General features: G+C 35.9%; 1 protein-coding gene across 1 annotated transcript; it reads left to right on the forward strand.

Annotated features, from left to right (window-relative positions):
• Window positions 1–27,296, forward strand: paqr3a (progestin and adipoQ receptor family member IIIa). The gene is made up of 8 exons (XM_039758539.1): window positions 1–184; window positions 830–908; window positions 3,117–3,335; window positions 10,766–10,928; window positions 14,869–15,024; window positions 16,542–16,739; window positions 22,865–22,955; window positions 25,375–27,296. Exons 2-8 carry the CDS (start codon window positions 889–891, stop codon window positions 25,515–25,517), a joined length of 990 nt encoding a protein of 329 aa, XP_039614473.1. The 5' UTR covers window positions 1–184; window positions 830–888; the 3' UTR covers window positions 25,518–27,296.
• Window positions 27,297–27,534: the final 238 nt, after the last annotated feature.

Raw genomic sequence — 27,534 nt, forward strand, 5'->3', positions numbered from 1 at the left:
TCTCGTCGCAGAGCAAGTGCGCGCTTGTACGTGCGCCTCTGTGTGCGAGGGAACAAAATGGAGTCAGTTGACTGATTGCATAGTCTATATCATTATTATGTATAATGTGTGTAGCACTTTTCAACAGCCGTATAATATAATGACACTTCCCGTATAAAATGATTATTTAGAAAAAAAGGAAACGGTAAGTGCTCTCAAAACAAATATCCATTGTCTGGAAGCGATCTACCTGTCAGAGACACAGCTTTATTTTTTTGTCACAGCCGGTAATAAACAGATTTTTTAAATGATAGGTAAATGACGGCGCGACTAAAGATCTGAAATGAACAGTTGACTTTTTGTTAATTGGCTGCCCATAACTATATTTTCTGTTTATTGATAATCTTTGTACCCACATCAGATCTCCACTTCATATACTGTGATATCTTTTTACGTCTTTTTCTCTTATTATTTACCATTTCTGTTAGACGGTGTTGTATTTATTTCCCTTTAAAACATGTATTTTTAAATATGTGTAATCGCCTCAGGGGAGAAGCTGATTAAGTGTTTATCCAATGCGACCGGCAGAATATAAGTTTTGATAGTTCAACGGTGTCCGTATTTTCAATAACTAAACAGAACTGCCGAGTTAGGTACCTGAACCGGGAATTGAGCCGAAAATCTGTGTATGTAGAGTTCGACAGCTTAACTACACTCTGCCCGCATTTATTCCAACGCGTGATAAATTAAGATGTTTTTGCATCGGGGCTAATATTACTTACTGTTTCGATTTTAGCAATGAATTGTATAGCCTTTTGTTAATTATTCCTTTTTTTATTTTATTTTACAGAGAGCAATGAAGTAAATCGGTGAACGTTTCGGTGCATCACCTCGCAGCACTGGTTTCAGATGAACAAAGGATTTGACAGGTCTCTGCACCATTTGCTTAATTTTACGTTTTAATTTTCTTCTTCCATTAAACCTTTTAAATATATCTTGTACACTCCAGTTTACTGAGATTTAAGTTTGTCGTGTTCGATATGATCAGGTTAACTGGTACGATGCAAGTGTATTCTGCATCCCGTCAAAAATGGCTCCTGTGTTGAGCGATTTGCTTCCGATATTAAATTTCGGCTCACCAGAAGCTATACCTAAAGAGAAAATAGGTAGGTTATATACAGTATATTATGATCGTGATTTTTTTTAAGGTCTTTCTGTAGAAATAGGCTTTCAAATGCCCAGGATCTAAAACCTGGGTATTATAATCCACTGAAACAATCTGGTTAAACTTGCGTTAAAAGTGGTTGTAATCTTTGGAGATATTCAGAAATTGGACACATTAGGCCCCGATTTGTTACTGACTAAAGGTCCGTAAAAATGTGTAAGACAAAGATTAGCTTGTGTATTTATTCTGATGATTGTCATTTTATTTAATATTTGTAATGTTAAGGCAGATTGGTAGAAAGAAAATGTATTTAATTAAGACAGGCAGTTTTTGGGAGACCAGCCTACAGTATAAAAGGCATCTTTCTTACTTAATTTACCTTGATCAGTAGGATCAGTTATTAACGTTTCTGTCTCATGTTTGCCAAAAAATATTAAGTAAAGTTTCACTTGGGACAGGCTGCATAGTGTTTGAGTGGTTAATGTTGTTAGCTGACATCGTAGGAATCCTGGGTTTATATCCTGGCCCGGACGCTGACTGCATGGCGTTTGCATTGATTTTACTTTAGCACCCCAAACAAGGATGAGTTGAGTTAACTAGTGGCTGTTTATTGTAGGTGGGTGGATGTGAGCGTGCCCTGCAATTGGCTGGTATCCTGTCAAGAATTTGTTTGTTTTTGTCAGTTGTCTAATGCCTGCTAGGATAGACACCCGTGAATCTGAACTGTATAAGAGAGTTTGGAAAAATGAAGGAATGGAATTATTTGAATATGGTATTTTTTACACAAGGCATTGGTTGCATTGAAAATCTCATCACACTTGCCTAAAGTACATTCACACAGCTCTTTGAATTGCACTATATATTTTAATCCACAAAGCAACTTTTCTGTTTCTTTGTTAGTTTGTAACATGCAAACTGAATCTCTATAATAACAAGTGGTTTCAAAAGTAATCAAATAAAATCATTCAGTCCATAACCTACTGTAAATAGTGTGGGACGACATGCTGCTTCATATTGATATCTGATTTCTGTAATTGTGTTCTTTCAGAATTAACAATTGTTGTTTCTGAAAAGCTTTTTCATATAGCTAAATATATCAAATTTTTCCGTTTCAGTTTCTTGGTGTTTTTAAGAACATATAAAGGATAAAACAGCTTAAAAGTTTCTGAAAAGCAAATTGTGTCATAGACCAAAAAATAATTTAGAATAATTATGTAATGTATATTATATGCAAATCACATTTAGAAAAGAAAAAAACAGATTTATTCTAGATGATCTAGGGTGGATGGATGATCTAGGTCTTGCTGTTTGTCCATATTAAAATTCTTAGTATTCAGATGCTTTGATCTCGTTGGGGTATGTGTGTGTGTTTTTAATTAGTTTATGTTAAATATTGTGTACCAGTGTTTGAATTAATGTTCAGTACTGAACCCTGATTGTATTGTAACCGCAATGAATGCTTTTCCATACTGATGCAAATTTATGATGAAAAACAAATGTTCTAATATATAAGAGAGTGTTTTTTTGTGTGTTAGACAGTGCTTAATTAAATAATGTACTTTAATTAAAAAAAAAAGTGCTTATTGGATGTTATATGGTTACAATAAAAATACTTTAATGGATCAAACACAAACTTAGTTATGATGGCAGTAATACAGAGGGGCTACTTGAGACCAATTTTTTCCCATTTTGGAGATTTTGTGTATTTTGTTTTGGGTTGTTTTTTTTTTTGAGCAATCAAGCTCATGCAATAAATAGTGTGAATGTGTTGCCCCCCAGACCATCTGTTTAATTATTAAGGGTATCAGTTATATCAATGAATTAAATGTATTATGCTATATTATTTTGCGGGTATTAAAATAATGGGTAAAAGTAGTAAATGTATTTTTATCTATTGGCTGAATAACCTGTTTTCTTAAGTAATTATCTAACATTGAAAAATATTTTCAACTTTCCATTTTTTCCCCTTTAGTGCTGTAGCTGTTAAAACCAATGTTTTTGCCATCATGCCACAGAAGCTGCTTAAAAATGCCCATTACATAGAGTTGGGTAGCTATCAGTACTGGCCAGTGCTAGTGCCACGAGGGATTCGGCTGTACACATATGAACAAATTCCTGTGTTCCTAAAAGAAAACCCTTACATCACCGATGGCTACAGAGCCTATCTACCCTCAAGGCTTTGTCTTAAAAGGTGAGTGGCCAAGAGAAATGATTATATCTATCTATATTTTTCACCATGTTCTAATTAATCTCCGACCTTAAAATGTTTAACAATTGGTCTGCTTTTAACTGTCATTAGTAAGCCAGAAAATGTTCACTGTACTTTTAATCATTTTAATAGTTTAATGGAAAAATATTTTTATATTCAGTTAATTTTAGAGTAATTTCATTTTTTTGTATTTGAGGTGTATATATATATATATATATATATGTATGTATGTATGTATGTATGTATGTATGTATGTATGTATGTATGTGTGTGTATATGTGTGTGTATATATATATATATATATATATATATATATATTGTGTGTGTATGTATGTATATGTGTGTGTGTGTGTGTGTGTGTGTGTATATATATGTATGTTTGCTTGTATATAGGTAAGGTTATATCCCCAAATATATACATATTTAGGGATGTAACCATATCAGTGTAGTATCATAAAGTATGTAGTTGTTTTTGCTTGCAAAGTGTTGTATTTTACTGAGGATTATTTAGAAAAAACAGATTGTTCCTAAGAGTTTATAGTGAAATGTGAGGTTTGTATGTACTGTACATATGCATTGCTGAAAGCATGTTTTTAAGGACTGTCGATTTCTTGAGGACTAATGTTTTCTAATAGGAATGTTTTGAAATGTTCAAGTAAGTTTATATATAGCCAAACAGACAAGCAGATTTCTAGCATTACATTCAATCCTTTAATTAAATATTTGCTCTCCAAACCTAAAGCAAGAGTGTAAGTGCTCATTGCTACTAGTCTAGCCAGTTGCCTTTTCCTTTATGGTCTATAAGACTGACCTACACTTTTGTCTACACTTTGATCTATTAAATTTAATTTTTCATGTTCCTTTCATATATTAAATTGTATATGTGATCAATGATATAAACATTAATCGATCATTTAATTGAAACATTCTCAAGTCTGAATATATAAGATTAATGTAAATGGGTGATCACTTAAAAATTACTTTCATTTTCTAATGCTGTGAAAAGATAAACACATTTATGTGGAAAGTGTGGCCACTTTATTCATTAATAGTCTGGTTCTGTCTTAATTTGATTCATTATTTTAGAATAGTCTTTTATGATTGTTCTAACTTGTGAAACTTTTGTGCAGTTCATATTCTATTATTGCAAAAATGGGAGGTTTGTGACAAATGATCATTTATTTATTTATTTATTTCCCTTTTTATTAATCAATCAAACAAATTTAAAAATCAATCAAGTTTTTTCAAAAAGAAAAATTGAGTTAAGAACAAATCGATCCTCACCCCTGAGAGAGAGAGCAAGCCAAACAGCATGAAATTTAAGACCTTTAAACGTACCTAAATTAATAGATTCTCTGTGCTTTATGAGACAAGTGATCATTTAAAGGATCACAGGTGACACATGTATTGTACTCCTTATATATCCTTCACTCGCTCATTTACTTGAGTCCACTTTTTTTCTTAGCTGTGTCTACTGTGTTAAAACAAAATAAAACTGCAGATGCCATAACATCATCGGTATTTGAGCCATGCTCAGCGAGAACGTGAAAATCTGTTTCACACTGTTGGCTTGCCGTCTTTTCTGTGTCCACAGACAAGCGACCTTTAAAGGTGCTGGATAATATCCAGATGCCAATGGATAGTAACAGATTATTAAGATAAGTTCTTGCAAAATTAAATGTCTTCATAATGCTGTAAATTAGACCTAGTTTACACATTGTTTTTCTTTCTCCTGACTTGTTTTTAGCTTCTAAATGTTTTTTGTATTTCTGTAGTTTAAATATTGTCATTAAGGGTTTGGTCTTTTTTTGATTTGTTGTTGGATGCCTTTTTGTGCGGGTTAGGTGCATTGGCAGTTCTAAATTGTCCCTAGTGTGTGCTTGGTGTGTGTGTATGTACGCCCTGTGGTGGGCTGGCGCCCTGCCCGGGGTTTGTTTCCTGCCTTGCACCCTGTGTTGGCTGGGATTGGCTCCAGCAGACCCCATGACCCTGTAGTTAGGATATAGCGGGTTGGATGATGGATGGATGAATTTTCATTTTCTGCCTGATTGATTTGTGTTATACCTAAATGACTGACCGTTCTCATTTGAATTATCCAAGTGTCATGTTTGTGTCATGGTGGGGGAGTGTTAGGGATATTTCAGTCGCTAACATCTGACTCATGTTAGGAGGCTATTGAACTAGATTAATTTTAGACCATGAATATGTAACAGCAGCACCCTTAAATATAGTTTATAGTTTCTATTTGTGTAACAGTAAAGCAGTCCACTCCTTCTTAATAAGAATATTAGCCTTTAGATTTTTATCTTCATTGAAACAAAGCTTAGTATTTAGATCTGTTTCATATAATAAAAGCAAGTAAAGAAAAATAGCTTAAAGTTTCCCATATATGGTTTTGTGTAGGTTAAGAAGAGTTGTAGTTTATTTTTTATTTTTTTAAATAAAGAAGATCTGTAATATACTCTATTCTATGAAGGTACACTTGTATTAACTTGTAATGGGAAAAATGTATCATCAGTGAGTAAAGATGAATTCGCTTGACATTTGATTTGTTGTAACATTTTGTTTCTCACATTTGATTCTAAATAGGATCTCAAAGTAGTAGACTGCTTTAATTTTCTTAAAATAAGTTTCAGCAGTGTGTCAACTGAAGTTGTTTAATAGTGGAAAACAACAGTGTAACATTGTGATATAAGAAATTGAAGCTTTGGTGCTTTTACACAGCAAGTACTTGATGGCTGTGTGACCCACATAGCCCAGCTGATCTAAGCTCAAAGATGCCAGGTGGAGCAACCGTCTGTTCCCACCACCCACGAGTTGGTATAGCATTTGAAAGCAATGCCCGTTAGACATACTAGACTTTTGCAGTGGAAGCTAGCTCTTGGAAAGTGAAGGGTATATTCACATAGGACATTTTACATAGAGTGTAAATAAAGTGGTAATCTCCTCCAGTCGGAGCATCAGCTCTTTAGTCCAACTTCTAGTCTCCCAAAGAACATGCCCCTCAAAGACATAGATATACTTAAAATCCCCCCTTACTTGCCAGAAAGTTGCCCATATGACCTCTAGCAGTAGGAAGCTAAATTTTGTTTTTAGTTTCTATGTGGACAACAGCTATCCATTGTACATTACTATTTTTAAAGACCGTGGTTTCAGTCTCTAGTCCTCCTGCAGAATTTTGGTACTACAAAGAGCATAGTTAGGAATATTGATCTCGACTTGTAGGGTATAAAGAGTTCTGCAGCTAGCTTGGGTTGTCCGTAAAACACCATATTTAAACACAAGGTTGCCAGTAACTGAAATCTTACAAGCCTAAGCCAAAGGTTGGTAATTGACTTTGCATTTAGATCTTATGATCTGAAGCAATGTACTGAAAATGGTATAAATGGAATTGCATAGGTCTCAGCTGATCACTGCTTTGTTCTAATTTTGCCAATAAACAAATAGACAAATCTTCTGAATTCAGTGTCACTGCTGGAAGATCACCTACTATAGTACATTGGAGGTCAGTTAGAGTGGAGTCTAAATGAAACCTGTTTAAGGCCCCAGTAGCAGAAGCTGTGTAAGAAGTTTTGTCTGAGTGGTAGTTGGCACTTGCCATGGCAGCAAGGAACGTTGGGTGGATGTGGAAGTTTAAGATAGTTGTCGATTTTAGGGAAAGGTTCCAGTTCTACTAGGTAGGATTGGAAAGTTATGTAGGCAACTGTTTTGTGCAGGATTTGATGGGGCAATGGGAAATTGCTTTCAGGTGACCTTAAAGAGATCAGAATGTTCATGTAAAATACGTACAGTATTTGTCCAGGTTTTTTAAAATATAAGCTAAAAATTCTTGGTGGTGTATTTCTGTAGTAGATATATTACAATAGCAAGGATGTCATCATCATGCTGTTTGAAATGTTTTTTACACTCAGTATGGCAAGAAGTTCCATATTAACAAAAAGAGATTTGTGATGTACCACGGCCCCTTTTCCTTTTATATCTAACATTTAATTTTTTTTTTTTTTTTTACATGTCATTCTTTTCTTATTTGCTTACAACATCAATTTGAAAACCACAGCCTTCAGGCAATGCAGCAAGCAGCACTTAAAAATCACTGCTTAACAAAGGCAGTACTGTATTTAATTCTATTTACATAATTAACAAAAAACAGGGACGGGCACACGTGCCGTGTCATGCTACATGTAGTACAGTCGTGGCCAAAAGTTTTGAGAATGACACAAGTATTGGTTTTCACAAAGTTTGCTGCCTCAGTGTTTTTAGATTTTTTTGTCAGATGTTTCTATGGTATACAGTAGTATAATTGCAAGCATTTCATTTTGCTTGGCTTTTCTCTACGTTGTTTATGTAAAGAGTCAATATGGGCAGCGCTGGCCCTTTTTCAAGACCTTTGCAATTCGCCCTGGCATGCTGTCAGTCAACTTCTGGGCCAAATCCTGACTAATGACAGCCCATTCTTGCATAATCAATGCTTGGAGTTTGTCATAATTTATGGGTTTTTGTTTGTCCACCTGCCTCTTGAGGATTGACCACAAGTTCTCGGTGAGATTAAGGTCTGGGGAGTTTACTGGCTATGGACCCAAAATTTTGATGTTTTGTTCCCTGAGCCACTTAGTTATCACTTTTGCCGTATGGCATGGTGTTCCATTATACTGGAAAAGGCATTGTTTGTTATCAAACTGTTCTTGGATGGTTGGGAGAAGTTACTCTCTGAGGATGTTTTGGTACTATTCTAAATAAAAGTACTGCACTTGGTTTAACTTAACGCTAAAATTAGTTCATGTAAAAGAAATGACTGTTCTTTTACAATCAATTGTCCACTTTAGTCATCAGATACTTTTTTTTTTTTTTTTTAAATCCATCCATCCTCTTCCACTTATCCGGAGTCTTGTCGCCTGGGTAGCAGAGAGGCCCAGACTTCCCTCTCCCCGGCCACTTCTTCCAGCTCTTCCGGGAGAATCCCAAGGCATTCCCAGGCCAGCCAGGAGACACAGTCCCTCCAGCGTGATTTTTTTTTTTTTTTAATTATAAATAAATTTAAATTATATTTAAATAGTGACATGATCAGATAACCCTAGTGTGCTGTACCTTAGTTTGGTTGAATTGTTTCAAATCTGAGCATTAGCAAGATTGTATTGCTGTCTTATGTAAACTATATTTGTGTTTAACCTTTTGTAAAAGTGGTTAATGCAAAAGATTTCACATTTTTAAAGAACTTAGTTTTTTCAGTACTTCATATGCAGAAAATGACAAATTAAAAAAAAAAAAAATCACATTTACAACAAAATTATTTGTATGGTGCCCTAAGGAAAATTGTCATCTTTTTAGCCCCTGAAAACTGACTTTAAGATTAATGCAACACAAAACCAAGGCTTCATGGAGGGTTAAAAAGGCATCAAAACCAAGAGCTACAATATCTGCTACTGTCATGGCCAGGAGAGCTATTCTTATTGTATATACAGGCTTGCAGTAGTTCTCACTAGATATAAAATGGGGGAATGAATAAAAATAATGGGAAAGCATGCAAGAAAATTAGGTTTCCCCAATCTGAGGTCTTGACTTGTTAGCCTAATTAGGTTACTGGCACATACTTATACCCTTCACTTTCAATATCATTTTTCCCAAGGTACCTATCAGTAAACTGGAATTTTTTTTAGTAATTTACCAAAGTGTTTTTCAATTAAGTACAAGATGGATGGAATAAGTAAATCAAATTTAGTTTGTTCACAGAACAAAGTGTTTTTTTTCCTGACTGTATTTATGTCTAACACGGCGTATAAAGAAAAATATTTTTTTATGTTTTCTGTGCCTAATTAAAAAGAAAATAATACTTAGGCTTTTAATCAATTTTACAGATGAATTGAAAATGGAGGGATTAAGTGGTGCCAATGAATGTTCCTACTCAATCTGGTTAATTTTATTATAATTCATCATAGCCAAAATATGTGCTAATTAGATCTCAATTTTTGCACTAAATGCAACAATTATTTTATTCATTAAAAAGCTGAAATATATCATTTTAATTTTCTTTTTTTGAAAGTAATACTATTTTGTGTATAGAACTCATCTGCATCTCTGTTTACTTACAGGATACAGTAATAGCTAGTATAATTGTACATAAAAAGCAAAAAATCTAAACTTTTTATTTGTATAATATATATTATGTAATTATCAAAACAGCCACTAAGTACATGACTGTAATTTCAGTATAAATAGATATCAGGGGATTGAGATATTCTCAGATAAATATTCATATACTTACAAGCAGATAACTGAAAATCACTGGCGTTTAAAGCCTGCAGATTACAAGTAAAACCTGTATCTGATAAGAAGACCTAAATAGGACATTAAAAGCCAAACAATGTGGATTGTACTCCTCTCAAAGCGTAATACTGTAAATAGATTGACGTGAAATGATTACTGTGGTTTTAGTACATTTGTTCAAATATTCGTAACATCTACAATTAGGAAAATCTTATTTGTATTCTGTTGTCAGTAATGTCTCAATTTAGAAACTCTTATCAGTTGATTATTCTTAATAAAAACCTAATAGTTATAAGTCAAGATTTTTTTATTGTCATTATTTCACAACTTCATGATATACTGTATAATGTACACAATTCATTAAAAGCATACCTTCCAGCCCAGTGAACCTTGTTTCTGTTGCACTGTTTTCCTCTACAGTGACATGATTTAGAAGAAACAGATCACTCTTTGTTAGTTCAGAATACCTAGAATGGAAATTTGTTACCAGAATGCTTCTTACCTGAGTATTTTATTCAGATAAATTCTAAAACCAACTTGCTTGTCAAAAGAATATTCTGCTGCATTATTGATACTTATAGGTTTACAAGGTTTATACGGTCATTATTGTCACATATAAAGTGAAATTCTTACTTGAATGTGCTAATCAACATGTCACAGTTCAGTGCCATAATTATTAGGTATAGCAACCTTACCTTCAATTTTTTGTCTACCTCAATTGAAAAATTTCAGCACATACTCTATTTATAGTAACAGATGATTGATTATGTATGATTGCACGCTTCTCAGTAGGAGAAGAGATTGAGCGAGAGCTGGTCTATGAAACGCTGCTAAACTTGACACTGCAGAGAACAGTCTTATCTAACATCCTTAAAGCATACACATGTAGAATCATTGGTTTTATTATCAGCTGAATGAAAAAGGAACTGTGCTAAACTTCCTCACTAGCAGTACACTTGCCACATTCTCATTATTTGATCCTGGAAGGATGTTATCATAAAAATACAGGTTAACTATGCAATTGAAGTAAATGTACCTTTTGATCTCTATTAAAATCAATGTTCTTTTATTATGTTTTTATTGTGTATTGCCTTTAGACATTAATACCCTGATCTGAGACAAATGTATGATTTTTTTTTTTCCCCCCTCAGCCTTTTCATTCTTTCCAATGAAACTGTGAATATCTGGAGTCATTTGTTGGGCTTCTTTATGTTTTTTACACTGGGTGTCTATGACATGACAGCAGTATTACCGGCAGCGAAAGCTTCTAGAGAAGATTATGTTATCTACTCCATTGGGCTGTTTTGCTTTCAGGTATTGTACATTAAGCTCTAGTTTGGTTTACTCAAATGTTATACAAATTGTAAGTTTCAGTCCATTTAAAATAAACATGCAACATAACCGAACTAATCGGAGGTTTGATGGTAAAAAGGGCATTTTTAAGAATGAAAAAAATAATTTTTTAAAATGCAGATTTGAGCGGAGCATTACAAAAAAAATTGTGTCAACATAAACAATGGAGACTAGAGATGTGGACATTAAAGGACTGTATCATATAAATTATTTAAAAATTATTTTGGGATTTGATTAAAGAAAGTTGAAGAAATGACATTGACATGTAGTAACTTCATACAGACTATGCTGGGGTTCCAACTACTGGTAGGTTATTTTTGTCAAAATGACCATAATAATATTTTATAACAATAATTTTCCCTATATGTTATTCTTTACCAAATTGATTTGATTTGATTTTGATTTAATTTTGTATACTTGAAAGGGATTTTGAATAGGGTGTAAGAGAATGCTCAGAGTCTGAAGGTTCCATCAAGGCATGAATTTAAATTTAAACAAACAAATGAGGGATGGTAAAATGGTACTGTGTGCAAGCTGCTGCCTCGTGTATCTAGTATTCTGGGTTTAAACCCAGTGACCAGTGGTTTTCTTTGCAGAGTGTGCATGTTCTTGTTTCTGCATTGAAGTTGCTAGGGGTACAGTACTCTGGTTTTCCTTTCAGTTCCAAATTGACTTTCCTTGAGTGTGAATACTGTATGTATGTGTGTGAGTGGGCTGAAATTTAATGGGAACCTTTCCAGGCGTGTTTCCTATGGCCTTCTGTGACTCTGAATTGGATTAAAATGAGAATGGATGGTTATGTTACAAATACATTAAATAAATGCACCCATGAATAAATAAAATTAAAAACAAAAGTGTTACATCATTTGGTTTCAGCTTTGACATTTGATGGATCTATTTCAAGGACAGGGAGTTCCAAAGGTTTTGAAATTATCCACTATATCAGAAAAGTAACCAGCCAGGGATCAGAATTGGGTGCCCTTGGTGCAAATGGTTTCTCTGTGCATAAGCACAAATCCTCTATATATTTGGTACATTCAGAAATTACTGAAGGTACAGGGGACTGTACTTTCTCCGGTCCTGTTCAGCCTATATACATCAGATTTCCAATACAATTTGGAGTCCTGCCACGTGCAAAAGTTCGCTGACGACACTGCTATTGTGGGCTGCATCAGGAGTGGGCAGGAGGAGGAGTACAGGAAGCTAATCAAGGACTTTGTTAAATGGTGCGACTCAAACCACTTACACCTGAACACCAGCAAGACCAAGGAACTGGTGGTGGATTTTAGGAGGCCCAGGCCCCTCATGGACCCCGTGATCATCAGAGGTAACTGTGTGCAGACCTCTAAATACCTGGGAGTGCAACTGGATGATAAATTGGACTGGACTGCCAATACTGATGCTCTGTGCAAGTAAGATCAGAGCCAACTATACTTCCTTAGAAGGTTGGTGTCCTTCAACATCTGCAATAAGATGCTACAGATGTTCTACCAGACAGTTGTGGCGAGTGCCCTCTTCTACGCAGTGGTGTGCTGGGGAGGCAGCATAAAGAAGAAGGATGCCTCACACCTGGACAAACTTGTGAGGAAGGCAGGCTCTATTGTAGGCACGGAGATGGACAGTTTAACATCTGTAGCAGAGCGACGGGCGCTAAGCAAACTCCTGTCAATCATGGAGAATCCACTGCATCCACTGAACAGGATCATCTCCAGGCATTGGAGCAGCTTCAGCCACAGACTGCTGTCACTGTCCTGCTCCACTGACAGACTGAGGAGATCGTTCCTCCACCACACTATGCGACTTTTCAGTTCCACCCCCTGGGAGTAAATGCTAACATTATTCAAAGTTATTTCCTGTTTTTACCTGCATTTTTATTACGCTTTAATATTGTTTTTTTATCAGTATGCTGCTGCTGGATTATGTGAATTTCCCCTTGGGATTAATAAAGTATCTATCTACTTAACATTTGGTTTGTCCTTCTACTTGTCTTATTACACATGGATAACTTTGGCCCTTTCATTGTATGTCAATAATCAGTAGACACTATAATACACAGTTAGGTTTTAGTAAAATAAAGTAATATTCAGCACATCAAATGAAATCTGTTTAGACAAAACAAGTACTGTATGTGGAATCATCTATACATCCTCTGTAGATGCTTCCTCTGAGTATGGAGGCTACTGCACTAACTGAGCATCACTGTCTGACTATCCTACTGCAGAGGATGCTGGCAATTGTAATAATCTCACTGGAGGTAGCTGTGCAGGGTGATCCCCACTTTCTATGCAAATAGATGTTGGTAAAGTCCATTATTCTCACAGTAACTACTAATAAAGTGTGAATAAAGTTTAACCAAATAATAAAACTTTGAGATCACACTTAACAGGGTATACATAACCTTGCATGTAAGCTACATAGTTCAGACAACATGAACAAATAGATGCTGAATGAGAACATAAGCAATATAAATTTAAGCACTCAAATAAAGCAATTGCTTTTTGTTTGTTAAAAAAAAAGTGAACAAGTCTATTGCTAATACAGTATAAATGTATAGGTTGCTTAAGCAGTAGTATTGCTGTAATAGCCAAATTAAAGCTTAAGCTCTGAAAAGTGATTGGTAGGCTTGGCAGCACCCAAAGGGCTCGAGGTTCAGTTCTTTGGGACTGAGTGGTTCCCCCTCAATGCAGCTTTCTGATATTTTTTTTGTAGGCTTTGGGAGGATTTCATCATAAGCTGTATGGAGAATAATACAATCATTTACTACCTGATTTATCTGACTGTGTGTGTAAACAAAATTTTATCCACTAACATTTCTGTTCAGTAATTGAAAAATGCAAGTAAACGTAAAATCGGTACTAAAATTCAGTCATTGTTATAGCAGTAGCACTAGTAAATACTGATATTTTCAGTTACACACACCCTTTAAAACTTTTTTCATAGGAACACTTGATTAAAATCAGTTTTGTTAGCAAGTCACTTCATCATGTTTGTGACATTTGTGCTCTCTCCCCCCACCATACACATACATGCACACACCCTATTCACTCTTCTTTAATAATAACAAGATAATTGCCACCTTCTTCTCCAGCTCCTGTTTTTATTTCGACATTTGAATCTAGCTCTGTTGCCTCTTTACCTCAAAAGCTTATCTGTCATACCCTCCTCTCTGTTTCCTTTTTTTTTACATGCCTTTCCTTCCAGTCTTCTCAGTTCTATTGATTAATAGGATGTGAGTTGGGAGACTTCTGTTTTCTCGATACATCACTTAGAGCTTTATTTTCTGTTTCAACAACTTTATTTCACATACAGCCTCTGTAAATATAAATAGCGGGTGGCATATCATTCAACATAGAATTTGCTTCTGAAGGAAACTAGTTAATTTCACTACAAAATTTTGTCATTACCTATAACAAACCTGACTTGTACAAGCCATAGTTTAAGGAACACTGCATTAATGCATTCATTTCTCCACCCAAAATTATATTTTTTATGTTACTTAATCCATTTAATTTTTAGTGGTGGTTGAGGGGAAGAAAATTAATCTAATTTTTCATGCATATATCTTTTTTGGGTGGGGTATTCCTTTAATATATCCGTTGACATCCAACATTTTCCACATTTTGTAGTATATGTGGTAAAAGCGAAGGCAGCTTGTTTAGTACATTTTTATAAGGAATATTACTGCTGAGGCCTTGTCATAGCAAGTTATAATTGTTGAAAGTAAACACATTTTCTAGAAACTAAAAAAAGTGACATGTAAGCTGCTGTTGTACTGTACCTGCTTTTGAAACTACTTGTCATTTTATATTTTTTGCATTTGATGAATTTACATTTTGTAAAAACATTTACATATTTTCCATTTGTAGTTGAATATTGAAAATGTAATTTGCTTTTTCCTTAGGTGTGTATGCTGTGTTCAGTGGGCTATCATTTATTTTGTTGTCATCGTTCAGAGAAAACAAGTCGACGTTGGATGGCTCTGGATTATGCCGGAATATCGATAGGAATTTTAGGCTGCTATGTTCCAGGTGTTTTCTATGCCTTTTACTGTAATGATGTACGTTTCAATTACCCTAATTTAATTTTTAAGAAATAATCTTTGCGGTTTATTTTTCACTGTAGATGGTGAGCACTAACAGACTATCAGATTTGAAGTAGCACCTACATCAGTAATAGATAAGAAAAGTACAAAACAAATTCCTATAATCTGTAACATTCATTTGTGGCTAGAATTAGAATTTTGTGTTTTGGAAATCTGCACAAATTATGGAATGTTGTGTATTTTGAGCATCAAGCCAATTTCCCAGGAAATATCTGACCTTAACCACTGGTTTGATAGCTTTCAAAAAATTAAAACCAATGACTGATTAAAACATCTTAGTGTCTTTTGGCTCTAAACTAAATAGCTACCATTAGCTATATTTATAATATATATTGTATATATTGTACCGTATATTATGAGGTCATGAAATAATGTGCAAACCCTGTTTTTTAAAAAAAAAAAAAAAAGTACCATCCATTCTAGTGCATCTTCTTTCTGTTGCTGTTTTCCTTAAATTACTTGATTAAGAAGAACAACAACACATTTATTTAGAAGAGGCTTAAACCTGTATCAACTTAGAATGGCACACATAGGTTTATGGGGTTCTTAATGTCACATGTACCGAGTACCATGAAATTTTTACTTGGATGTGCAAACCAATGTGTATCCTTGCAGGGCAAAACGTGTACATTATACACATGGAAACAACTGTGAATTCATTTTGCTTAAATGTTGGTGGGAGAAATTTATATGGCTTAGTTTATGTAAAATGTCTAAACCAGTTCAACACCTCATGAGGGAAAATCTCAAAGAAGCATTGTTGATTTATAAGAGAAAGAGCAGTAGTGCTTAAGTCGGTGTCTAAACAATGGCAAGCCTTTCATTCCCATGGATAAAATGTGGCTGAAAAGTTTCCCAAAGATATCCCTGTTAAATATAACATAGAAATAATTCTATTTTTGCTGTTGATTTTAATGCTTAACTTTCTTTTGTTTATTTCATTATATTTTGCCCTTTCTCTGTGTGGTAATGCTCCCTTCATTGTATCTTAATAATGATAATTAAAAACTAGCAGAGCAGACACCCAGTCAAACATCACTGAATTGTGAAAGGCTGCAACTACTTTAGCATCAGATCCATTTTTACCAAACTTAGTTTTTCTCATTTCTATATTGTTCCTAAAACGCAGAACGTGGGAAGTAACAGTTCAGTTAATTATCCCAGGAGTCCAATTAAAAACAGAAGCTGGCTGGAACAAAACCCAGTGGGTCCCCAGGACTGAGTGTGGAAACCTCTGGTTTAGATTATTTACTTAATTGTATATTTTATTTTCATAATAATGAAATATCTTCAAGTAGCAACTAACACATTTTTGTCCTTGTTTGTGTCTTGATGATCGATTTTAACCAAAACTAGTCATTAATTTTTAAATAGGATTCATTATTCAACGTTTTTTAAAGTTACTTTTGTTGCTTAACTACTTAAAGTAATATTTTTTTATGTCCATATGTTCCCTTTTTACCCTTTTCCAGTATTGGAGGCAAGTATATTTGATCACAGTCCTAGCAATGATACTGGCAGTCTTCTTCGCCCAGATTCACCCACATTACCTTACCCAACAGTGGCACAGACTGCGGTCTGTCATCTTCTGTTCAGTTGCTGGATATGGTGTGATCCCCACAATCCACTGGGTTTGGCTCAATGGAGGATTTGGTGCACTTATTGTACAGGTAAGGATGTAATTTCTGTTGTTTGTTTAACTAGTTATTCATCTTACTTTTAGGAAAAGGCCTCTGATGGTAGTACTGTAAAGCAGGGGTCACCAACTCCGGTCCTGGCGGACCACTGTGGCTGCAGGTTTTCATTCTAACCCTTTTTTTTTTTAATGAGTGCCATTTTTGTGCTGCTAATTAACTTCTTGTAAATTAATTTTAATTGACTTAATTTGTTCCCCTGAATTTTTTCATTGTTCCTCTGAATTGCTTCATTCCTTTCCTTAATTGACACACAAACAGAAATTAAATGTGTAGCGAGTGAGCCAACAGAAGACCAACTAAGTCAAGGCCTCAAACTCTATCCAATTTCACTCCAGCCAGCATCTTATTTAGGAGATGATTCTTGTTGTTAAATAAACCCATTCTTTAATTGTCTGGCTTGTTGCTGCTCTCATGGTGCATTAGCAGACATTCCCGAAACTGTTGATTTTCTCTTTTCTAAGAGCACTTTTAAAATGTTTTGTGAACCTGAGCAGATCAACATTCTTGAGACCTTCACCTTTCTTTATTTTCAGATATTGTATGATGGAAACCATTTATTTTGGCTCATTTTGTATCTCATTATTGTTTGGCTGTTAATTAAGGAAAAATAATTAAGGGGGCCTGAGTCTTCAAGAGCAAGTCAATTAAAATTAATTCAAAAGAAGTTAATTAGCAGCAAAAACAGGTCACTCATTAAGAAAATGGTTAGAATGAAAACCTGCAGCCACGATGGCCCTCCAGGACTGGAGTTGGTGACCCCTGCTGTAAAGCACTAGTTCCCAGACTTGGTCTTGGGGACGCACTGTGGCTGCAGGTTTTTTTTCCAACCAGATTCACAATCGGTGATAATAATCAATAATAAAGCGTCTCATTTAATTAGCTGGTCTTCTTTTTTTACTCCTATTCTGCATTCAGAAAAACACAACAGTATGCTTTTTACATTTATAAGACATTTAGAAATATTGGTGTTTTATTTCTAAAGCTATAAATGCCTAACTGTCTTTTGTGGTTTTCCTGTTATTTTCACCTTTTCCAGTGTAGTTTGCTCCCTTCATTACACCCCAATGGTTACAATTAACAGATAGCATAGCAGACACCCATGATGATGAAAGCTGCAACAACTTCAGTGTCAGACCCACTAATTAGTAAATAAACCACCTGGAAAAGCAGATTTAAAATCAGGTTGAAAATACTGTTAACGACTTAAAAAAAATACATATTCCCCATATAACTGCTTATTACATTTTAATAAAAATCTACCAACCTTTGTTTGTAATTTCTACATTGACTCCAAAACACAGAAACTGGGAAATAATGACTCACTTAATTAGGCTAAGAGTCCAATGGAAAACATTAGTTGGCTGGAACAAAAACCTGCAGCCACAATGGGTCCCCAGGACCGAGTTTGGGAACCACTGCTCTAAAGGATGGGTTTATCTGAAACAATTCTTTCTTCATTTTCTTTAGGGCTATTTTACAAAGGAGAACACTTACCTTCAATATTTTGTTGTTGTTGCACTGAAGTTCATTTTTGTTGGTGTACTGTTCTGTTCTATCTTTATTGTGTTTTACATTACAAATGTAATACTTTATTTTTTTTTTTACTTTTATAAGGCAATAACTGTTCAGTATTCTTTATATATCTCATACTAGTAATCAATCATTGCAAAAAAAAAAAAAAATCTCTCCACTTCCATTTCTTTTTTTATCCTTTTTCTCTTAAAACTTTTCATCCTTTTCAGGCCAGATATACATTTATATTGGCGCAAAGACAGTTCCAGCAAGGTTTATTTAGTACTTGTGGTCTATTTTAAAACTTTGTCCACTGTCATTTTAAGTTTACAGTAATCCCTCATCGATCACGGGGGTTGCGTTCCAGAACCCCCCGCGATAGATGAAAATCCGCGAAGTAGAAACCATATATTTGTATGGTTATTTTTATATATTTTAAGCCCTTATAAAATCTCCCAAACTGTTTATAAATATTCCCCACACAGTTATACAGCATAAACCCTTTGTATTCTCTTAGTTATTAGGTAAGATTCATTGAAATTATGTATGTAAACACACTGTTTATATACAGTAAAACCTAAATATTATTTTAAAGATATTGAGTGTCTCTGATATTACATACAATATGTTACAGCCATTATGATAGACAGGCCACCAGCAATAAATATGTACAATGCAAGAAAAATTGTATACAGTAAATGTGTGTACAGTAAGTAGAAAATTAATTATGGTTACTCACCAACAATGACACGATGACTTGTCCGATAACAATGAGTTTAGTTTACTGCACAACAAAGGAGAGCGTTACAGCCCTTCTAAAGGAGCCACTTCAGGCGATTGTGTAGCACTGCCGTTGTTCTTTTTCCGGTGGTCTTCAATCCAAATCCCTAAAGCAGATTTCATCCATCCTACTGCCTTATTACATCCACTTACAACTCGTTTTGCACCCTGGTTAAAAGGACACTGCGGCCGCAGATCTTATATTCCTTTCCTACTTTTTAAATAAAAAGAATCGTAGCCTCATTGATGCCGTAATGGCGTCCTACAGCGGTGTAGCTTTTCCCTTCCTTCAACATATCCAAAACGTTTACCTTTTCTGCAATCGCTAACATCTTCCGTTGGCGCTTGGGCACGGCCCCTGAAGCAGTAGCAGGAGCAGATCGTTTTGGAGCCTTAATGAAGGGCTTGACTATGCACAAAGATAAACGCAAAAGACCACAAAAGTTAACTCTTTACACAGCGAAACATGTTGATGCTGAATGACCGAGACGAGACTTCTTGGTTAACGCCGCGGAATCGAATTCAGCGCTCCGTCGTTCAGCATACAGGAACTTAACTGCGTGCTCTGATTGGTTAGGTTCTCAGCCATCCGCCAATAGCGTCCCTTGTATGAAATCAACTGGGCAAACCAACTGAGGAAGCATGTACAGGAAGTAAAAAGACACATTGTCCGCAGAACCCGCAAAGCAGCGAAAAATCCGCATTATATATTTAGATATGCCTACATATAAAATCCACGATAGAGTGAAGCCGCAAAAGTCGAAGCGTGATATAGCGAGGGATTACTGCATACTTCTTTTATTGATGACAACAGAAGTTATCAAACTAAAAAGTTTACTAAACCATTTCTGGACTTTATTTCCTATTGCGAGTAGCCAGTCTTGGAAATCCTGCAATGAGGTATAGACAGGCACAAATAAACTTACAATGATTAGAGACATTTGAAGTTTTCCACACAATTTTAATTATTAAAAAATAATACATATTCAAATATGTGTGAAAATTGGACATGAATATGACAACCCTGTTGAAGAGTTTAAAGCAGTAAGAATGTGAGTGTTTTTTCTAAATTAAAAAAAAAAATGCATCCCTGTAACTCTTGTGAGTCCTGGAGCAATGCTTTATGGAAAGATGAGTAAAAATGTAATGTTTCAGTTGACATGGGTTTTAGGGGAGGAAAAAAAAAATCTGCACATGCCACTGCATTAATGTAGCACTGCCAAGAGAACTGGTGCAAAAGACCTCCACAGTGCTTCGAGAATTTGATCTTACCTGGTTAAGAGTTGTTGGTGCTGGAGGTAATGTAACCAATCCAAAGTACAATTTTTTTACACAATGAACAGAGTTGGTTATTGCGTAACATTATTTACTAGACTAATTATGTAAATGTCAAAATTTTGTTTTTATGTGTAAGAAATATTTAATCATTTCAAAAAAATCTGATGGGTTAAAGCATTTTTATTACACTGCATACAGTACAAGCTTTTTTTTATCCTCCAGAAATAACACTATTAGCAGCCTTGAAGATTAATTTGAATGAACGGCATTCTCTCCAAGGCTGTTGGCTGCCCTCCTCCCCTGAGCCCACTGTGTAACATAAAAACCAGAATAATATCAGTTTGCTACTAAATGCAGACTAACCCACTACACAAGATTTCACTGCATAGAAAAGCTTTGCAGAAAGTGTTTATCCAATTTAATATTGGTGCATGTAAATGTATTTTCGATTGTTGAAATTCACTTGTATTGTTCGTATAAAATTGTAAATGAATTGTTAAAATTTATATACAAAAAGTATGTAAGTGTAAAGGAAGGAAACCACGATACTGTTCATTAGATGTTGGATCTAGAAAGCATACTCTTGAGAGTCATAACAAACAAACATTGTGGTTTGTAACCAGACACCATTCATAGGCAATTTGTAAGACTAATAGGATTCTTTAAGTCTTGCTTGCTTTTTTTATGCAAGTCTAAAGAGGTTGGTTTTAAAGTACATATTGCTCTCTGTAGCGTGAAAGTAGTTTCTGTTCTTGTATTACAAAAAGAAGGAACTGTATTTGGGTAAATTGTAGAAAGAAGGTGAGTAGGTTATTTCAAAAGAGAGGGATACCGGTTATGAGGGAGGTCTGAAGGAATGGATTCGCTTTATTCAGGCTACAGTCAACCCCAGCTATAACATAAATGTCCTTCAGGTATTAGAAAATAACACACACACAAAATCGGTTGCATGGACGTACTTAGTGAGTGCCTTGGTTGTTAATATCTCATCACAATGATGTACTGTGTTGGAAACAAATTGGTAAGTTATGCTGGTTTGGATGATATGTTCCTTTACATATTTTTGAAACTTTTTATTTGTTGACTATCCCTTCATATCTGATCAAGCCACTAAAGTATGTAGTTGGTGAAAAAGGTCCAAATGTCCTTTCTGTTGAGGCCATGTGGCGTTTACATATCTCCCACTACCCACATACAATTCTTAGGGGGATTCCAATTATCAACTAATTGCTAAAGACTTGCTGATTTCCCTAACTGACTAGATATATGTAAATTAATCTGCCCTGTGATGGACTAGCGACCCATTTAGAATGAATCCACCTTAATAAAAAAGTAAGAGTATCTGTGTGTGTGTGTCTGGCTGCTATGACACAGTCATTATAACCAGATAGTGCATCACAAACATTAACACTGCTTTTACAAATCCCATACCAAATGGCATATGACAGAGACCAATGCATTGCATTTGTTATTCCAACAGATGGTGAATCACAAACATTTACAGTAATGCATTTTATTTCTACAAATGTTTGTGGTGTGCCATCTTTTGGGATGAGAAATAAAATGCACTTTATTACAACATGCATTACAAAATACATTCCAATGATTGTGCTCTACAAACGTTCACTCTGTTGGCTCCTCGGGAAACTTTCCATGCCCTGACACGACACAGTTATAAAATATGCTGCCGATGCCTAGAGCAGCAACTAAGGAGAAAAAATGACATGTGTGGCCACCGTTACTTCACTACTAACCCCACAACTAGTACAGAGCACCCCAACAGATAAAAGGTGATAAATGTAATTAAATTATTATTGGAAATAAGTCGTTTCTTATACAAAACCCATGCTCCAGCGCACCCCTCTACACTGACGGATCACAAAATAAGACACTCAAGAAAACGAAGATACACAAACAACAATTATCACAAAAGATTAACTGAATGGAAAAGAAAGTTCATTGAATGTCCATCCTTAGGATTACATTTTTTTTTTTCTTAATGTTCAGTATTGGAACTGTTACACCAAGTCTTGATACAAGGAACTTTTCTTCTGCAGTCTCAGTCTTGTCAAGCCATCTCCATTGTAAAAACATGAAGCAGAAAAATCCTTCAGGTTTATTTGCCATCCATGCATGAACCCGGGTTCACCTGATTCCTCCTGTAGTCTTCCTCTGGCGCTGTGCCTTGACTTTTTTATTCCCTCTGCCCTCGCATCTGCTCCTTCACCGTTTTTGTATGCTCGGCCCTTCCCCTGTTGGATTCCGTTGGCCCTCAGAGTGAGGTGCTCCTTGTCAGGCACTACCCAGATTCCTAATACCTGCTCAGTTTTTTTTGTTCTTTAGTGATGGAGAATGTACAACCCGACAGTGACCCTGCACACACATCGCAATTATTGCACATTGATTACTTAGATTTCAGCCCGCCTTAGATGGGTAGCACAGCTAGTTCAGGATAAGTCGTTAGCTTGATAAGCAGATATAATTATATAAGTAAGAATTACTGAATTTTTTTTTTTTTTTTTTGGCAGGAATTTGTTCCACGAGTTTTAGTGATGTATCTAATAGCTGCTGTGGCCTTCCTCTTCTATATTTCTAAAGTTCCAGAAAGGTATTTTCCAGGTATGTTATCAATACTTAAATGTGTTTGGCGGCATGGTGGCACAGTGGGTAGCACTGCTGTCTCGCAGTTAGGAGATCTGGGTTCGCTTCCCGGGTCCTCCCAGTGTGGAGTTTGCATGTTCTCCCCGTGTCTGTGTGGGTTTCCTCCCACAGTCCAAAGACATGCAGGTAAGGTACATTGGCGATTCTAAATTGTCCCTATTGTGTGCTTGGTGTGTGTGCTCTGTGGTGAGCTGGCACCCTGCCCGGGGTTTGTTTCCTGCCTTGTGCCCTGTGTTGGCTGGGATTGGCTCCAGCAGACCCACATGACCCTGTAGTTAGGATATAGCGGGTTGGATGATGGATGGATGTTGTGTTTGTGCGCTATTTTAACTATCTTTTAAAATATTTTATTTACCCAAGGTGCTTTATGACGGTGCAGTAGTTAGCACTGCTGTCTCATGGCTCCTGTGATATGTTTTTTATCTCTGGCTCAGTCCACCATCTACGTAGAATTGTGTGTTCTTTGGGTGGGCTTTCTGCTAATCTGGTGGTTTCCTTTTGCATCTCAAAGGCATGCATGTTAGGTTAATTGTCCACTTTATATTTACTTAGAATGAGGAAAGCATGGTATGCCATACAGTAGGTGTAGGGTTGAATTCTCTTATACATGATGCTGCCGATTAAAACTGGCGTCTCGCAACACCGCTGCAATGAAATAGTGGGTTCAGAAAATGGATGGGTGAATGTCACAAAGCCTTTGGAACAACATGTACCTCACAGTGAAAACTTTATTATAGTCACTGTTTTGTTGTTAGACAGCTGGTATCTATAGGTTAAGATTTTAGAAGGTACTTTAGGCAGTGACCTTTTAACGTGTCTCGCACCAGTTGTTTCATCGTGAAAAAGTGGAGAATGAGCCCCAGTATGACAAAATTGGATCAAGCCATTCACCCTAGCAAAGCTCGCCAGTCCTATCCGCTTGAGTTTAGGTTATTTTGGAACAACTGAGTTTTGAAGGTCCCTAGAGCCCTACTGTCTACCCCACTACATGGTAATTTATTCCATGTGTCTGTGGTTCTGTGTGTGAAGAAAAGCTTCCTAATGTTTTTGTGAAATTTACCCTCCTTTTGATTTGTACACCACACATCAGGGCACTATATATAACGTAACAACTTGTTAGCCTTATTAATGGTTAGTGTGTCAAAGGAGCTCTGCACACTAAACAAGTGTACTTGTAGACTAATTCATTGATGATTCACAAAGAGGTCAGTTTTTGGAATTGACTGGCACTGCAGCATTTATATGGTAGCAAAAACTGAAATGGCATTGTATATATGTTGGCATTATCAATTTAAATAACATTGGTAGATTAATCAACTATTTTGACGATTGACTGATTGATTGGACATATGAGACTTGGTGTTTCAAGGTGTCCAAAAAATGTAACCTGGAAAACCAAGTTTTTACAAGAATATGAACACTGTGTGCCATGTAGATAGAAGCGCATCACAGGTTAAGTTGATCTTGACTTGCAGCAGTTCGTAGATACCAGCCAGCACATAAAACCCTACATTTCTCTTTTCAACTGAACCTTCAACTAACGTTCATTTAGCAGCTTGTTTTTTTTTTTTACTTAAGACCCAAACAGTCTAGCATTGACATGGATTTGTGCGTAGCAGCTGTCATTACTGGTGAGGAATACAAATGCACAGTGTGGGCTTTAGTCATGTTTGTTTTTTTTTTTTTATTAATCGTTTTGTGCTTTTGTGTGCATGTTAATCTGAATGTAACCAGAAGGATGTGCTTCTACTCGGTCATTTTTGTCACAGGTGAGCAGCTCGATCAGCAACTGACCATTTAGCTAAACGGTACAAAGTGGCACTTGTAATTCAAATCATTCTAAGCGTGCATCCTAACAACTGTAGCCATGAGGAGCTGGTGATACAGAGTGAACTCTCGGCAAAAGCCGCATGTGTCGCCAAGGTAAACTGTAAGCAGAATTTTGCCATTAGCTCATAATGAATGCCTGGCACCTTGTAATGTGTGCCCCAATTTCCAATTGTAAAGGCAGGCTTCTGGTCTGTCTGTGTATTTTTAGCACAAGACCAGGTGTTTTTTTTTTTCCCTCGTTTTTTGCCAAGCGCTTTTGGTCCGACTGCTCATTTATTTGCAGGTACAAGGCATAGTACAGAGAGAATGTGTAAAATGAGCACCCAGCATAGGCCATAATTTGAACCCACTGCCAAGGAGCTGTGAGTAGCAGTACTAATTACTGTTAAATTGCAACAAAGCAGGAAAGTGAAAGAAACAGTTTTGATCCCATCAGCTAGTTTGTTTTGTGCCTGGTGTTAAACAGCTGAACACCCTTGTAGCCAATAACCTTTCTTCTTTCTTTTTTTTTTTTCTTCAATCCCCCCGCCCCCTTTTCCCACGACAGGTCAGCTGAACTACTTGGGCTCAAGTCATCAGGTGTGGCATATTCTGGTTGTGCTGATGTTTTACTGGTGGCACCAGTCAGCTGTGTACATCACACAGTATAGACATACCCAGCCTTGTCCCGAGGACCCAGTCCATGCCTAATCCCAGACAAAATGCCTCGTCAGCTAAAGAACGTACGGTACCCACCAAGCCCCCTTCGATTCAAGTGCCTATGTACAGGTGAATGCTAGGTGCTGCCTTGCTTGTTCTTCCACAAACTTTTGTACATTTATCAGAAGTTATTTAATTTAAAAGAAAACCATTCATTGTAAAACATTTCTTCTCTTTGATGTTTTAATGTACATTTTTGATATTCAAAATGTAATTATAAACGTTTTGTTTTTTTACTGCTATCAGTATTTTAGTTCTTTTTCTCAGTGGTACGGTGAAATACCCAAAAGTTATGAGTTAGACATGTCACAAAGGGTTAAAAATCTACAAACAAGGCCAAAATGTACTTATTTCTTTAAAATTGGTATTGCAGAAAATGTATTGAAATTAAATATGTCAGACAGTCTTTTAAGAAAATATCTGGCATACAAATTTAGCAGAAGCCTTGATCTGCCAGCTTTCTTACAAAGCATGGTTGATGTGAGGACTCACACATCCACTCTTACTGTAGAGAAACTGCTGAATTTTGGTTGTTTAACTTTATAAATACTAAAGCAGGTTTTATGTTTAAATTCTCCTGCACTGCACTGGGTCCCTAGTCTTTATATTTTAAATTGACATTAACCTAGGGGGTAGCCTTGTGGTGTTGGCATAAACTGAACGGAATGTCAGGCTTGCCAGGCCGTGATTTTTCAAAGAGGTACCCGTTGTACAGTTTGACGGACCGCGCGTGACTCTCTTAACAGGTTATACGTATTGTGAACCTTTTCTGTTGACAGGACTTGGATATTAATATTGTAAATAATGAAAGAGTGTGCACCAGCGTTCTACTTCTAGTAACAGGCTGCTGACATTTACTTTTCATGTGCAACGTGAGTAAGACAGGAGGGCACGCATTGTTACTGCAGGTTTTAGATTTGGGTGTTTGGAGGACTTTCTGAAAATCTCAGTGTTGCAGTTTTTTTAAGTGAATAATAAATGCTTTTATTTTTTGGTGTAGGACAGGTGTGTTCTTTGTCTGAAAATGCACTGCTATTCTTTACAGAAGCTGAATATTGATGGCACTTTAATATATATTTTTGGGAAACAATCTGACTCAGAAAGTTTTTTTTTAAAAAAAAAAAAAAAAAAAGCAACTTAATGTAAAACTCTGTTTACTTAATCACGTGTAACAAATGATGTTTTTGTCAATCTGTAATGTGTGCATCTTGTTTCAGGTGATAGTCATTCTTATTTACAGTAACCCTGTTAAAGCCAAAGCAGGCATTGCTTGATATTCTTCAGATTCCTAAGGAGTGTTACTGTAGACAGACTTTGGAATATACGGTTTAACAGTGAAATGGTGCAGAAGCCCAGTAAAGGCTGTCATTTACTAGCGCAAACTGGAGGCAGATTTACTGGTGTGAATTCCTACTGTGAAGGTGAGTTACTGTTGGCACTAAGCAGAAAGCTTGTCATTTAAGGCACTGAACGTACCATGATGGTGCATGTAGCGAGACGTAAGTCCTGTTTGTGCTTCTTGGTAAAGAAGTTCATATCCTCAAGTTGCAGCACTTGTCTGGTAACAGTGTGTTTAACTACTCAAGTTATTTTTAAGGTAGTGTATGTGAAGTACTGTACTGACATGACTTAAAAAAAGAAGTGTCTGGCATTTAATTCTAATGCATGCTTTATAATCAAATGTATTTATTTTGAGTAGTATATGTAATGATGAATGGCATTCCTGGTATTGCATTGTTTTAATAAAAAAAGAAACCTGAAACAAGTGAATATATTTCTCTCAAGATTGTAATATTCAGTGTGATTGTTCTGTACATAATACACTCTTACCACACGTTTCACAAATTAGAAACCATTCAGTCCACCAAGCTTGTTTATTGCTCTCCTGCCGTCTTGTAACGTGCCGAGAAACAGTCGATATTCTGAATATTTAGGCTAGCAAGAAGGAACAAACTCGCTCATAAACTACCAAGCCTAAGCCTGTCCTAAGAGATTAAGTGGCACACTT

This window comes from Polypterus senegalus, chromosome 7 (genome assembly GCF_016835505.1).
Source record: "Polypterus senegalus isolate Bchr_013 chromosome 7, ASM1683550v1, whole genome shotgun sequence".
Classification (NCBI taxonomy): Eukaryota; Metazoa; Chordata; class Cladistia; order Polypteriformes; family Polypteridae; genus Polypterus; species Polypterus senegalus.

What these genes read in the sequence shown, in the direction of transcription:
- paqr3a (XM_039758539.1), top strand. Translation starts at nt 889, where the DNA reads ATGAACAAAGGATTTGACAG. An exon ending in TCAAGGCTTTGTCTTAAAAG is followed by an intron (nt 3,336 to 10,765) that starts GTGAGTGGCCAA and finishes TTCCCCCCTCAG; the next exon opens with CCTTTTCATTCTTTCCAATG. An exon ending in TTGGGCTGTTTTGCTTTCAG is followed by an intron (nt 10,929 to 14,868) that starts GTATTGTACATT and finishes CTTTTTCCTTAG; the next exon opens with GTGTGTATGCTGTGTTCAGT.